The 16,151-nt window shown below is 39.1% G+C and overlaps 1 protein-coding gene across 2 annotated transcripts in view; it reads right to left on the reverse strand.

The window, feature by feature from the left end:
- ZCCHC17 (zinc finger CCHC-type containing 17) overlaps positions 1-16,151 on the reverse strand; it is a 59,729-nt gene that overhangs the window by 31,135 nt on the left and 12,443 nt on the right. The window contains exons 2-3 of one of the 2 annotated variants that reach the window (XM_074217870.1): positions 10,893-11,019; positions 4,964-5,021 (exon numbers count right to left, since the gene is read on the reverse strand). In XM_074217870.1, coding sequence (XP_074073971.1) covers positions 4,964-5,021; positions 10,893-10,958 — 124 coding nt within the window. In that variant the 5' untranslated portion in view covers positions 10,959-11,019. The remainder of the gene's footprint in view (positions 1-4,963; positions 5,022-10,892; positions 11,020-16,151) is intronic. The other variant, XM_074217871.1, reaches the window with a different exon arrangement.

Genomic DNA, 16,151 nt, shown 5'->3' on the forward strand with positions numbered 1-16,151 from the left:
AAGAGGACATTCAGCCTTGCTGGGTAGTAGATTCTCGATTGCATTCTAAGCTCTTTTGCCTTCCAGTATATTATATTCCAAGCCCTACAAGTTTCTAATGTAGTTGCTGCTAAGTCCTGTGTGATCCTGACTGCAGCTCCACGATATTTGAACTGTGTCCTTCTGACTGCTTGTAATATTTTCTCTTTGACTTGGGAGTTCTGGAACTTGGCTATAATAGTCCTAGGGGTTGGTTTTTTTGGGATCTCTTTCTTGGGGGGATCAGTGGATTCTCTCCATTTCTATTTGCCCTCTGCTTCTAGAATATCAGGGCAATTTTCCTGTAGTAATTCTTTGAAAATGATGTCAAGGCTCTTTTCCTAATCATGACTTTCAGGTATTCCAATAATTTTTAAGTTATCTTTCCTAAGTCTGCTTTCCATATCAGTTGTTTTTTTTTAATGAGATATTTCACATTTTCTTCTAATTTTTCATTTTTTTGGTTTTTGAAGTATTAATTCCTGATTTCTGGTAAATTCATCAATCTCCCTGAACTTTATTCTTTGTCTGAAGGATTTGTTCTCCTCAGAGAGTTTTTTTTATCTCTTTTTTCCATCTGGCCAATTTTGCTTTTTAAAGCATTCTTCTCCTCAATAACTTTTTGAACTGTTTTATCCATTTGACCTAAGCTGGTTTTTAGCATGCTATTTTCTTCAGCATTTTTTTGGATTTCCTTGACTAGGCTGCTGACTTCGTTTTCATGTTTTTCCTGCATCTCTCTCATTTCTTTTCCCAGTTTTTCTTCTAACTCCCTCATTTGATTTTCAAAGTCTTTTTTGAGCTCTGTCATAGCCTGAGCCCAATTTCTGTTTTTCTTGGAGTCTTTAGATGCAGGAGCTTGTGCTTCCTCATCTTCAGACTGAGTATTTTGATCCTTCTTGAGCTCATTTGCAAAATATTTCTCAGTGGTGTTCCTCTTTTTTTCTCTGCTTGCTCATTTTCCCAGCCTGAGCCTGGTTTTGGGGTGCTCCCTGAGCTTTTGGGACCCACAAGCGTCTCAGTGTGTGAGGCTCTGTCCTCCCTCCTGGTCTGTGAATGACCATATGCGCCCCCCTCTGCCACGGGGCTGAGGTGGAGGGGGCCCTGCTGTTCTATGGGGGTCCTAGACTGTGATCAGGACCTGAATGTGGTCAGAGCCCCAGATTCCTGTTCCAGGGGCAGAGGACAGAGCTCTGCAGTCTCTCTTCACTCCCCTCCCTCAGTTCAATGGGCTCATGCCCTGGGGGCTCCTGCTTAACGCTTACCCACTCTGCTTGCTTCTGTTCTGGGATCCGGGCTGTCCAAAGACCAAGTTGCTTGCTGTGTGCCCTGAGGGCTGGGCTCCACGTGCTCGTTCTAGCAGAGGTCCCCCTCTGTTCCCCCACTTTGTGCCAAGTGCTCCCTGGGGTGTAGGTCAGGAAACTGCCCCCGCTGCTGTGAGCTATGGCTCCCAGCACCCTGTGGCTGCCTCCAGGAGGCTGAAGTTCTTTCGCTCTGGCAGGCCACCCCTCTGGTGGGCTACCCCTCTGACCTCGGGGAGCAGAGCCTTTCTGCTCTTTTCCAGGTTACCTTGAGTAGGAGAACTGCCTCACTGGGTCCCTCTGTGGGTTCTGTCTCTGGAAAGTTTTGTTAGAGTCCTTAGCTTATGAGTTTTATCAGAGAGCGCCTAAGATGTGATCCTTTCTTGTTGTCATCTTGGCTCTGCCCCAACCCCCATTAACTCTTAAAAAATAAAAAGTCTAACATTTTCCTAAATGGATATTTCTCCCCCAAAGACAACACACTTTTACTGTGTATACAGCAGTTAATACTACACAAATACAATCAGCAAGAATGTTTACTTTTAAAACGAAGATATAAAGGGAATGTTTCCCCTTATTAAAACTAAGTTTTTTAAACATCAAAACTATGCTTATAAAAATTATTTAAAACTTCCAGCAGTAAAATTTTTAAGTGAAAAATTAAGTTTTCTAATGTTGAGTCCTTTGGAATTTTTTCAGGCTCCCTCTCTTCAATGGATGTTTTTTTCTTCATGCTGGTTTCCTGCCTATCTGTACTTTCCTCATTGCTTTCTCCATTGTGTTGTGGCTGGGTACTAACTTGAGCATCAGATTCACCATTCAATGTTTTTGAACCTGTTTGAACCTTTTCTAGCTTTTTACTTGGACCTTTCTTTCCCTTTTCTTTTGTTTTATTGGCTTCCTCATGTTGTCTTTGTTCAGCAAGTGATTTATTCAGCACGTGTGTAATAACAGAATCTCCTTCACCAACTAAAAACATGTTCTTAAACTTGTATAGCATGGTAGACTTTTCTATAACTTGACTAACTTTAGAATGCCTTGTTTTCTTTAATGTTGTAATCATCTCTGTGCTTTTCTGTGCTTATTGCATGGTGACCTGAAGTGATGCAAGCTCATCAAGGTTTGGTTACATTTTAAGTTCCAAATTGTCACTTTATTTTTTTCCATTCACAACGTTGTTAACATTTTGTCCACTGTATCATCGGATCTGCTTATTTCACTTTGTACCAGCTCACCTTTGTCTTTTCAGAACTCACCACCTTCACATCTTACAGAGCAGTATTATTCTACCACAGGCTTATCTTACTATCTTTTCAACCAGTCTCTAGTCGATAGGCATCTATTTTGTTTTCAGTAGAGAAGAATTCTTTTTTCATTTTTTTAGGTTTTTGCAAGGCAAATAGGGTTAAGTGGCTTGCCCAAGGCTACATAGCTAGGTAATTATTAAGTGTTTGAGACCACATTTGACCCCAGGTACTCCTGACTCCAGGGCCAGTGCTTTATCCACTGCGCCCCTAGCCACCCCAGCAGAGAAGAATTCTTAAGAGCTTTCTCTCTATAAAGCTTCTGGCATTATATCTTGTTTATATGCCTGAGGAATAGGCTTAGTCCACTCAACAGTGTAATAGAACCTGTTGGTACAAGGTGTCCTACCTGACTGCCAGTTAAAATACATTCAGACAACTTGGAGTAATTCTTGTAGTTTTTCAATTCAGATGAAAAAAAAAAGAACCTGCTATTCTGATATAAAAAAATCTCCTGACTGTGCAAAACTCAGTTACGACTAATTTCCTCCCCAACTTCTATCAGCAATTGAACAGAAGAGGATTAATAGAAACTGTTAAAACCATGGTTCCAGTCAGAAAGCTGTCCAAATGAGAGTCCATCCTTATCTATTGTTATTTAGTATTTTTTTTCAGTTGTCTCCAACTCTTCATGACCCCATTTGGGATTTTCTTGGCAAAGATCTTGAAGTGATTTACCATTTCCTTCTCCAGTCCATTTTACAGATGAGGAAACTAAAGAAACAGGTTTAAGTGACTGGCCCAGGGTCATTCAACTAGTAAGTGTCTGAGATAACATTTGAACTAGGGAATAGTCATCTTCCTGACTCCAGGCCCAATACTCTCCACACGCTAGTGCCTCCTAGCAGCCCACTCTAATCTGAAGGACTCTCAATTTCCTCTCCAGACCTTCCAGAAAGGAGTCACTGACTGAATAATAGATGAAGTATTGCTGGAGCTCTTCCACTAGAAAATGGCTCTAACCCATTATCTGTTGGGATGGAAACTCCTTGATGTCTGGAGTTCTACCTGTCTGAGGTGTGGTGTCCCCAGACTGACAGGGTCCAATACCTAACTACAGAAAAGTCTATGGTATGGAAACAACGACTGGGAAAGATGGCTTGGTTTGAGCTTTGCCAAAAGATTAGCTGAAGAGTGATTTCTTAGTCCAACCCTATAAACATGGTGCTTAGTTCCTCTGTCTACAAAGGGGAAGAATTATAAGGGACAAAATGAGGAAGTCATTCCTCAGAGTGACAAAATAAATCAGTGGCAGACCCAAGGATTAGAACTCACTGAGTTTCTAGTTAATTGCTCATCTCCTGTAGTTCAGCTATCCTGTCCTGCAGAGAGATTCATCCCCAGGCAGGCAGACTTGGATGAATGACAAAGGCACCTTGCTGCAAATCTGTGCTGTAAATTAACTCCCTGCAAGCTGCCTCTTCTCCACCATGTTCCTCCCTCCCCCAGCTGAACAAAAATGTTTCAGGACCAGGTCCTCCTAAGATTCTCTTACATATCAGTGCAAAGCAGGTAAGGAGAGGAAGTAGAGGCAGGTTGATAAACAGAATAGCTTGTCTTCAAGTTTAAGAAACCTTTGGTCTAGAGTTTTACTGATTCAATTGAGAGAAAAACAACAACAAAAAGCAAATCGAAACTGAAAAACTTCATTCTTGTTTACTAGCTGTCTTTCCTAGGAAAGTTGTTGGGAAATGAGCTCTGAACAGAACTGACATATTCAGGGATAAGCAACACCATTCCACCAGTTTAAATGAAAGAACAAAGTCTGTAGGGGAAGAATCCTATGATATCATCACAACCATATTCATTTCACCCCGGATCTTGTGCTATTGAACCTGTGCCTTCTGACCAAGAGGCCTCATGGCAAAGCACCAAGTATAATGGAGAGCTTGAATTTTAACTCCAGTTCAGCCCCTAATTACATTTGTAGAGCACTCTGCAGTATCTACTCACATGTACATGTTGTTCTCTCAACATAGCATAAGCTCTTTTAGAGTAAAAACAGTTCAATTTTTGTTTTTGTAGGGCCAGTGGCAAGGGTATACTAGGCATGTGATAAGTACAAGTGGATTATAATTTATTTATACATGTAGGATAGCAATCTCCAATCCACATTCTAAAAGTGAGTCAGATGCTACTCAGATACCTTGCCCTGCCAAGATGGCCACAATTATTCAATTTTATTCGAGACTTGTCATTGTTTGAATGTTCTAAGATATCCAACCATAAAAATTGGAGGTCTCTGTGATACCTGTCAGCTGTCAGAAAATTCACAGCCTACAACTAGGGTAGAATGGGATAAGAGGTGGTGGGGGTTAATTTCTCATTTCATAAACATACCTTGCTTTTTACAGCCTGGAATTTTGATAAAGGCTCCATATTCTGTCACTGTAACAACCTGAAAAGCAAAAGAAACATGTCCTAAATTAAATTCAAATCCCAAATCTTTTCCCCAACTCTTCCCTATTATTGTTGCCAAAGACACCACTCCCAGGTACCCAGGTTTGTCATCCAGATGCCATCTTTAAACTTCTCAGGCTTTCCCAATTCTCCTACCTAATATGCTGCCACACTCTCTTTTCCTCTGGGACTGCCACCACTCTGGTGCAGGTCCTCATCACCATACATCTGGATTATTGCAGTATCCTACTGGTGCTTGCCTGCCTGATTGATGTCTCTCTCCACTTCAATCCATTCTCCATTCAGCTGTCAAATTAAGTCTTCTGAAAATATAAATCTGACCACTTTACTCCCTTGATCAATCATCTCCAATGGCTCCCCATCCTTCCAATATAAAACCTTCTGTTTGGATCAGATATAAAACTCTCTGTTTGGCATTCAAAGCCCTTCACCACCCAGTCCTTTCCAGGCATATTATGCCTTATTCCCTTGATATGCTCTGGGATTCAGTGACACTGACCTCCTTGCTGTTCCTGCCCACTCCATGCATTTTCACTGGCTATTCACCATTCCTGGAATGATCTCCCTCCTCTCATCTCTGCCTCCTGGCTTACCAGAAAGCCAGGTAAAATCCCATCTTCTATGAGAAATCTTTCCCCCATGAGACAATAGATGCCAGAGTGTTCTGTAACTATAAAGCACTACAGAAAGGTCAACTAACAGAATACTTGCTATGATGTTTCAGTGACCTGTTTTCGTCAGAGTACTCCTTCCATGAAAATAAATCATATGCCTTAGGCAATGGTCTTTGTGCGTTTTCCTGGCCAAAAATGCCATCATCCTCTAGCTAACCTGGTGATAAGTTTCTCATGGTTTAGTTAGAATGAACCTAAGGTCAAAGAGATCAAGTCTATACCTGGAACCATATTCAAAGCCTTTCCAACTTAGTCATCATACTAGAAACTATGCTCTACAAACTCAGGTTTCAAGAACCCAGGGTCATTTCTGTACCCTGAAGAGACACAGAAACTGTTATTAAATCATAGTAAAATGTACTATTAATATCTCCAATTACATTGATACTCCCTGAATTACAGTCTTTGCTCTACTCATGTAGATTCCAAAAAAATAACATAGTATCTGAAAGCTGGGAGGGTTCAGCAATCAGGAATTGAGAAACATTCAATTAAAAGAACAAAACAAAAAAACCCCACAAGATAAATGCACATCAGAAGTATGGCATATAGAATTATTTTTTGATCAATATTTCTATTTTCTCACAAATGTCCCATGAGTAAGGTAAGATAAGATCTAACTTTATAGATCATTTACAAAATGTATGCTAGGAGTCAGGCAAAAATGAAACAGCCTCTTCCCTCAAGAACCTTATAAACTGTGACAGAGATAACTTTTAAGTGGATACAAAACATTTGCTAAGAAAATACAAGGGACTGTGTTTTGAGGAAAGTGGGAGAAGAAGATACTAATAAGCAGGGGATCAGACATGGCTTCATCACATAGAAGTTTGAAGGAGGGGCAGCTAGATGGCGCAGTGGATAGAGCACCGGTCCTGGAATCAGGAGTACCTGAGTTCAAATCTGGCCTCAGACACTTAATAATTACCTAGCTGTGTGGCCTTGGGAAAGCCACTTAACCCCATTTGCCTTGCAAAAAAAACCTAAAAAAAAAAAATTTGAAGGAACAAAGGAGTCAGTCTTTGAGGTAGAAGGGAAGGAGAATATTCTAAGAATGTGGGTTAACTAAGGTAAAGGTATGAAGGAACAGAAAGGAGGCTAGAGGAAGACATTGTAGCCCAAAGATACCCTGTAGTTTGTCCAAGGTCACAAAAGCAATTGACCTGACCCCTAGGCCTTGACTGCTAGCCTGACACTTGTCTTCTACCCAGTTCATTATTAATCTTAATTCTAATATAGTTAAAATGGTGCATTGTTAAGCATGATAGATTTAGACCTGGATTCAAATTCCACTTGTCACTTTCAGCTTTTTAGGCCTTAACTTCTTCACCTGAGATGCCTAAAAGATGCCTTCCATCTCTCAATCCATAATCTTCCAGTAAAAATTTTTATTATTCTCATTCCTTAGTGGATCTACAGTGATTGAGAATACTTGGATAATGTTAGAACTCAGAATTCCAAGCTCCCAAACCTAGGTTTTATACAGGAGCCCTAAATATATTTCCAAAGAAAAGCACATCATTACAGCATAGTTGAGCAGTTCTTACTTAAATCAAGCTTTGGGCTTTCACTGGTGTGTATACTCCCTCCAGGGAAGGTGACTGGAACTGCAGTCATCTGGAATGTTCCCTGGATAATAAACTGAAGGGCCCTGTCCTCTAAGCCTTTTACAGCCTGCAAAGACCAGCCAAAGTTTGGGCTCTGCTGTTGTGGTTTTCAAGAATCCAAGGGTCACTTCCATGCCATCATGAAGCATCAGAGGACATCAGGAGAGATACTACTACTGTAGTGTTGTATATATAAACACACTCACATATTTACTCTGCACAAGTGGAAGACAAAGATAACACTTGCCATCTTATTACAAGAGTACCAAATGTTGGCCCTTCCTTTTCTTTTTTATTTTAAAAAAGAGAGGAAATTTCAATTTATAAAGTACATTAGAAAAGGGATTATGTGTGTGAAATGCAAATCTCTATAGTTCACTTTAAAGAAAGTATATAATAAATTCAATATTGTACTTTCATATCCTTTGGCCTTTTATGTAAATGAGCTACTATCTTATATATTTGAGTCAGTTATATATATATATATATATATATATATGTATATATATACACACACACACACACACACACACACACACACACACACACATATATCTTAGATCCTGAGCCTTTGTTGGAGAAAACTGCTATAAAGATTTTTTTCCTCAGTTTCCCTTTTTAATTTTAACTGCCTTGATTTTGTTTGTGCAAAAACTTTTCAAATGCATGTAATCAAGACTGTCCATTTTATCTTCTAAAATCCTCTCCATCACTTATCTTGTTATGAATTCTTCCTCAAGCCATAGCTGAGAAAGGTATTTTTGTCTTTGATCCTCTAATTTATTTATGATGTGATCTTTTATATAGTTAAGGCATGCAACCATTTGCAGCATGTCTTGTGATCTATGGTGGACTACATCTAATTTCTTATAAGGCTGCTTTCTAGTAATTTTATTGAGTTCATTAGCTTCTTTATGTTAAATATTTACTCTATCCCAATGATCAACTCTTCTACTTTTTAACCACTTTATTTTACAATTATTGATTTTCATGTATAGATTCAGATTTGCTATTGGTAGCTCTCTTACTTTCTACTTTTTTTCATTACTTTCCTAGAGAATCTAGACCTTTTGTTCCTCCAGAAGAATTCTGTTATTGGTTTTTCTGCTCTCTAAAACATTCCCTCGGTAGTTTGGTAGGTAGTATTTTTTTAATTATATTGACAAGACTCAACCATGACCCAACCAATTAATATAACTCTACTTTACTGTTCAAGAGTAGCTGCATTCAGCTCCTATCCTTTCCAGGACCAACTGCAGATACTAGAAATAATACATGTTTAGGAATCTATAAAGAGACCTGGAAAATACTACATTCTTTCTAACAGCTTTTAAAAGTTACAATTATTTAAAGCTTATGCTAAAATACTATCCAAAGCCTCATCATGACACAGAGGCAACCTTGAGGTCTGTAAGGTGAAACTAGCAGAGTGCAATCTCAGGTCAGTTGGATCAAAGGCATGGTTCAGTCATATCCTCCACTGTGTATTGTCCAATGATCAGCCCTGCTAAATCTGGAGAGGCCAAGCCAGGCTGATTGACACCAGGCTGACCAGTAATTAATTGGTATTTTTGGCTGAGGCAAAACTTACAAAACATGATCAATGAATTATCTTTTGGCTTTAGTCTTAATAATCTATATACACACATTCCCATGAGACCAAACCACTTTCTGGTTCTCAAGCTGTTTGGTCTTTGGACAGTGGATTGAGTCTGCCAAAAGTACAGCTGCTTGGAATCAGGAATTAGTCATACAAATTTCTTCAAAACAATTGACCTTAGTGGATGAGAACAAACTTAAAATTGAAAATTTTACTGTTGCCTTTTCTTCTACTTCTTCTCTTGTTCCCTTCATTCCAATTAAAATAGATTCTTCCATGAGTCTTCATTGTTACACACATCTCCCAGTTCCATTCACTTGATTACACCAAATCCTCCAGTAATAAAAATGGATTTCAGAAGTCACCTAATCCAGCCCCTGCCTAAATATAAATTCCATTTACAAGATTATCTAAACTATCTTTGAAGATGTTCTGGAAAAAAACACTTTGCCTCCTCAGGTAAGCTCATTTCAATTCTGAACAGCTCTAGGTGTTATAAGTTTTTCGTTACTTATGCCTAAGTCTTCCCCTTTACCATTTTCTTCTCCTGTTCCTAGTTCTGTCCTCTGGGTCCAAGCAGATCATGCTTTTGGTATAGAAGCCCTTTAAATATTTTAAAACAGAAACTATGTCTGACAAGTTCCCTCTATGCTAAAGATTCCCATTTTCTTCAACTGATATATGCTTAATGGTTTTGAGGCCCTTCAAATATCCTAGAGGTTCCCTTTAGGTACCTTCAACCTTGACACCCACAAATGAGCACCAGATTCCAGATGAGATATCCCTGGGACCAGAGGCCCGAGATCCCTCATCCCAGACCATGCTTTGTTAAATACAACCTCAGGTTGTATCTGTATTTTTGGCAGCTAGCCAAAAATGTGTGCTTGTATTAACTCTCCTCTTACTAGAAAGGGAAAGAAGTAGTGTGCAAGAGTTTGTAATTAGGCAAAACCTTGGTGTTTCTTCCAGGAGAACATGGGAAATCATTTAACCTGAGTCTCAGTGTTCTCATTATACTGAACTTCTCATCTGTATTGTTAAACTGTTCATTTGTTTGTATATACTACAACACACTTCAAGTCCCTGCCTCAGGAACTGATCACAAAACAGACATTTTTTAAAAGAGGACAGAATGACTGTCACAGGGGCTGTCTCTTCCTTCAGGAATGTTACAGCATCCTCAACTCAAATTATACTGACATCAAGTCACACTCCCCAGGAAGCCTTCCTCCCTCAGAGGGGGAAGCAATCTAACACTTACCAGGCTTGCCCTCCTCCATGTATTTCATATACAAATATCTCAAATCAAAGCAAAGTTGTCTACTAGCAGTGGCTTCATTGGAGGGCTGGCTCCAAAACACTGGGACACATTGTGCCTCAATTGGGGCAGAATATGACAGGCAAGTCTCAAGAAGTTGGCATCCTGCCTCAATTGGGATTACATAGATTCAAGGTCATGACTTGGGACTCCAACACCAGGAAAAGCAGCACTGCTTTGGATGTGTGAGGCTGGCAAGGCAAGAGTGAGAGCCAGAATATACCAGTATCCAAAAAGCTGTAATGGTTTGCTTCTTATGAACCTTTTAATACCAATTTCCTTTTTAACAATGGCCAGGGTTCCTGTATATGTCTTCTGCTTTAATGTATTAGTTCTAAACTAAGCAACCATTAAGTCATAAAGACAACTGTCTTCCTTCACTTATAGCTTAAAGATCATAGGTTCCCAAATGGAGAACTGAAAGGAACCTCAGAGGCCACTATGACCAACTGTACCTCCTTACTTTACAGAGGAGGAAAGTGAGGCAGGGATTGCAGAAGGGACTCGACTAGGGTCACAGAACTATTACATGTCTGAGGAAGGATTTGAATTCAGGTCTTCCATAATTCAAATCCAGCATTCTAGTTACAGATAATGCAGAAGGGGGTACCCACAAAGAGAAACAAGAGGAAATCAGCTTCAGGCGCACCTCTCCTCTGAAGATAGTGTAGAGGTCAGGGAGGTCATCCAGGGTCTCACATCTTCCTGGATTCATACTAAGTGCTCTGGGAGCTTCTGAATTTCCTCTGTAAGCAATCGAGCCTTCTTCTGCTTTACTGAAACAATAGAAAACAATTAGAGATATCTAACCTAATGACAGATAAATGAGCTGGTGCTAACATAACAAGTAGTCTCACTGGAACTGCCCAATTGTTTAACTCTCCCAACTCAGCAACTCAAATCTTAATCATAGTGGAAGTTAATCTAAGTGACTTAAGACTTCCTTTTCAATTTGGAGGGGACCCATGGGGAATGTCTCCTTATTGGGGGATTTGGGGGACTTAAAAAAAATTGTCAAGTAAATAAAAGATGTGCTAATCATTTCTAGTCCAAGGAGACTAGGGCTGATTGGAGATTTACAAGAGGGAAAAACCAAACCAAACCAAGGGACTTGAAGAAATTAAAACAATAAGTACTTAATCGGACTAGTCAAAGGCAGCAATGATCATAAGCCATAAAATTGAATCAGTTCTTGAAGATTCTCTGGTCCAGCTTTATTTTTAAAATGGCTTAACTGAGGTCCAGAGTTTAAGTGACTGAAAAAAGCTTTTATTTCAAGAAATCACTAGATATCAAACATTTATTATATATACTCTATGAAAAAGGGGGATAACAGACTTGTGAGGTAGTACCCTCCCTGCTCTACAGACTAAGAAAAGAAAGAACAGAGAGGAAATTAAGTGTTAAAACTGTGTGGTGCTAAGAGTAATCAGAGTGAATTCAGAGAAACATCAGCATGGTCTGGGTTGTGGAGAGAAGGCTTCCTGAAAGGGATGGGACTTAAACTCACCCTTTGAGGACATTTAACGAATAAAATCATAGATTTTCATATAGAAGGGACTTTGGAAGTTGTCTAATATATGCCCATGGTCACAAAACCAGTAGTGGTGGACAAACATCATCAGTGATAGAGCCAGGATCCAAATACAGGTCTTCTGATTCCAAATCTAGCCCTTCCATTGAAGCCCACTGGCTCTCAGGCACGCAGGCAGTCAAAAAGCATTTATTATAGGTTTGTTATGTACAAACACCAGGCTAAGTGGTGAGGACACAAAGAAAGGCTCACACAGGGCCTTCAATAAGCTTCCTTTCTAATAGGGGAGACAACAGTCACTAGTAGCACAAGATGTATTCAGAGTACCTGAAAAGTAATTTCAGAGGGGGAGTTGCCACATCTGGAAGGACTGGAAAAGCCTCCTTTAGGAGGTGGGATATAAGCTGTGTCCTGAACAAAGTCAGGGATGAAGCTGCGGAATCACTGCAGAATCATGGAGGTGGGAGATGGGGTGCCTTGTTTGAGGAAGACATAGGAAGCAAGGGAAGTTGGATCATAGAGTGTGTGGAAGGGCGGGAAGTAGAAGAAGCCGGTAGAGACAGGAAGGGGGTTGGTCATGAAGACTTTGTAATGTACTCTAGAAGTCCCAAGTCCCAAGTCACAGAGTTCTCTCCAGTGAGTGGGGAAGTAGTGAGATGACACTTGGCAGCTGAATGAAGGATAGAAAGACTTGAGGAAGGAAGATTAGAGAAGGGATTACATTAAAATACTCACAGAGAAAACTACTGAGGCTTTAAGTACTTTAAAGTTTACCAATTTCTTTAAGTACTTTAAGGTTTACCAATTTCATCACAGGTCACCTATACCCCTGTGAGGTATTTTACAGATAAAGAAGCTGAGATGTAGAGATTAGGCAAAGTCATACAGCTTATGGGTCCAGGTGATCTAAGGTCATTGTTCTAATCAATTCTATCTGGCTACCTCATAGGCCAAAAAATCTGATGTACTGCCTGTACTAATCAGGCACAGAGCCCAAAACAAGACAGGTGACTTTCCTTCTTTTGGATGCCTTAGTTAGATTCCATGCGGAGGCTCATGTCTAGGCCTCAGAGTTTAAGAAAGATACCAACACAAAAAAAAAAAAATTAAAAAAATGAAACCACCAAACTAAATCACCTCTTCCTAATGCACTTTCCTTGAACTACTCTAGTAAATAACACTAAAGTCACCAATAACCTCCTGATTACTCAATTCTGAGGATTTTTTCCATTCCTCAAAAACTTTCAGTGTTTTTTTTTTTGCTTCTAGGATAAAAATGTAAACTCCTCAGCTGGATTATTTAAGGTCATTCTTATTTAATTCATGTTAACCTCCCCTCCCCTCCATCCCATCAATAGCTTATTTTCTGGTCATGTCCTAGACTAAAGGACTAGATTGTTCCCTGACCCTGACATTCTATCTCCAGCATCTAATGTTTTTTCCCACAGGAGTCTGTCAAGTCTAGAATTCCTTCCCTCCCCTCTTCTATTTCTTAGCATATCTACCTCCCTGAGAGACCCCAGGTACCACCTTTAATCAAAGTTCTAATGTTTTCAAACTGTTACTGTTCTTTTCTCCTCAAATTATCCTGCTCCCTCTTAGCATAGGTGATTACAAATGCTCATTTGTGAGGCCAAAGAATTGAGATACTTGGAAACTGTGTTGCATCTGCCCCTAAAGAATGTAAGCTCTCTGAGGGTGGAGGTTGTTTTGTTTTCCCAGGGCTGAACTATATAGCATGCACAGAACAAATGTCTATTGAATTGAAATGGAATGGAATTTATAGACATAGGTGGTCAAAAATAGTGTAAATGGAATGGAAGTTAGGATAACAATGGGTTATATATGAACATAGTGTTACATATACTTGAGAGTTAGGAGAACTGTCTCACAACCACCTTCACAGAATTCCCTCCTTACCCAGGGCCTTCACTTTGTTACTTCTTATCTAGCTTTCTTCAAGGCTGCTTAGTGTCTCCTGCTATAGAAAGTTTATATCCTGATTTAACTTGCTGAAAGGGCCCTATCTCAGAAATTACTTTGTACTTAAGAATATTTGATTTAAAATTTTTTTATTGATTCCTTTTGTTTTTACAATATATTCATTTCCTAATATATCCCTTTTCCCATTTCTTGTAATAAAGGCAATTTAAAAAGCTAAGCAAAAACAAAGATATCACCTGCGTCCATCACTCTACAGTCACTGCTCCCCCCTCTTCTGCAAAGAAAGGAGGTGCATTTTCTAAACTCTTCTCCAGATCCAAGCTTGGTCATTAAAATTACACAATGTTTTAGTTTTTTGACATTCCCCCCCCTTCATTTTATATTTTGTTTTCCTAGTTGTGCTTATTTCATTAGGCATCATCAGTTCAGGAGTCTTTCCAAATTTTTCTGAATTCTTTATATTCATTACTTATTATAATGTAGCAATATTCTATTATATAAATATGCTACATTTTGTCTAGACTTCTCCCCCACGGGTATTTACTTTGTTTCTAAGACTTTGCCACATTGCAACAGACTGTTATGAGTACTGAGATATACATGGAAACTTTCTATCTATGACCTAATTTGAATATATACCAGTGGGAACTCTTGAACATTTTAGCCACATTTTTTTTGCACAATTTCAAATAATTTTTCCAGCACAGTTGGATCAACATATAGCTCTACCAGCAATGTAGTAGTGTGTGGTATTTTTCACAGCCTCTCCAGTATTGACTATTCCCATCTTTTATCATCTTTTTCAATTTGCTGTGTGAGGGGATACGTTATGAGTATTTCTCTTGTTAATGATTTTAAAACCCTCTTTCTTTGGTTGTTAACATGTAAATTCATCTTTTGATAGTTGTATTCTTTACCCATTTGCCCACTGGGAAATGACTGTTGGTCCTACATATTTTTAATTAATTCCTTATATATTTTGAATACAGAACCCTGAGGTGACAGATGCAAATTTTCCTCAAACAAAATGGAATATCATGCATGGGGAAAATTTAGAGATTATGAGGAAAAGTAATGTGAAGTCAATCCTATGCCTAGGAATATTAAATCTGTCAATTTATGGGACAACAGGAGAAGAAAGGGAGACTGATTAATAATAGGCCACAAGTGATCCAGAGCAGAACTAAGAAGGTGACCATGCTTCACAAGAGAGAGAAGGAACATAAATGAGAGATGTCATAGAGGTAGAATCAAGGAGACTTGTCAGCTTAGTGATATGAAATGAAAGAGATAGAAACTCTCCGAGTCTCCATAAAATGAGGTAAAGAAACCTGCTCTACCTTTCGCACTGGGATGTGGGATGCTCAACTGTGACAATAACATGAAGTGTTTTTTAACACTTTAAGCACTATATAAATGTAAAAAACGAAAGTTTTCTTCTTATTCTAGCTCTGTTGACTTTGAAAAAAACTTTAGAATTTCCTGTGATCAAAATCCCCTGTTTTATCTTGGGGTCACTTCTAATTCAATAATGATTGTTTATACATTTGGATTTGATTGATGTGTTGATTAGTTTTGTTGAACTGCTTTCCAGCCCCCTCCTCCTTCTTTCTTTCTTTCTTTTTGTTTTTAATTCCTTATATGGGAGAGTTCTTTGGTTATAGGGAAGAAGAAAGGGAGATTAAGAAATGAAGATGATGTGCAAAGTTATCAATTCAGTTTTAAAAAATTCTCTTTCCAGTCATTCATTCATTTCCCTCTAATTTTTTGATGACCAGTTAATTTGTGAATATTTTGTTTATTTTTTTGTGTAGGGGTTGTTTTCTCATGACAAAATGTGAGTCCCTTATGGGTAAGAACTGTTTTGTCTTTCTAAGTCCAGTGCCAGACACACAGCAGTTATTTCATCCTTTATTCTTGAAGAAGTCAGGGAGTAGTGATAACATGACAAACACATGAGCTGGATTGAGTGAGGGGTTCCTGTGCTAAGTCACCAGCCTTACTTTCTCTTCCACAATCCATCAGGGTTCAATGGCCAGATATAATTCAGGTTGAATGTGAGGCAATCAGGGTTAAATGACTTGCCCAAGGTTATACAGCTAGCATGTGTCAATTGTCTGTGGCAGGATTTGAACTCCCATTGGTGTCCTGGCTTGAAGACCAGTGCTCTATCCACTGTGCTACTTAGCTGCCCAGGCACACAGTATGTGTTTAATAAGTACTTGTTGAAAGAATGGAGAATCAGTATCCCTCCAATTTTTGCTTGAAGAGCTCCAACTCTAGAGGCATCACAATGTGCTTTTGGATAACATCCATCCTCTTCAGGCTTTCCCTTACATTGAGCCTATTTGTGTCAGTTTCAGCTCACACACATTGCTCCTAGTTCTGCCTTTTGAAAATATCTATAGTATAACATTACAGAGATTCACA

The sequence above is a fragment of the Macrotis lagotis genome, chromosome 1 (genome assembly GCF_037893015.1).
Source record: "Macrotis lagotis isolate mMagLag1 chromosome 1, bilby.v1.9.chrom.fasta, whole genome shotgun sequence".
Taxonomy (NCBI): Eukaryota; Metazoa; Chordata; class Mammalia; order Peramelemorphia; family Peramelidae; genus Macrotis; species Macrotis lagotis.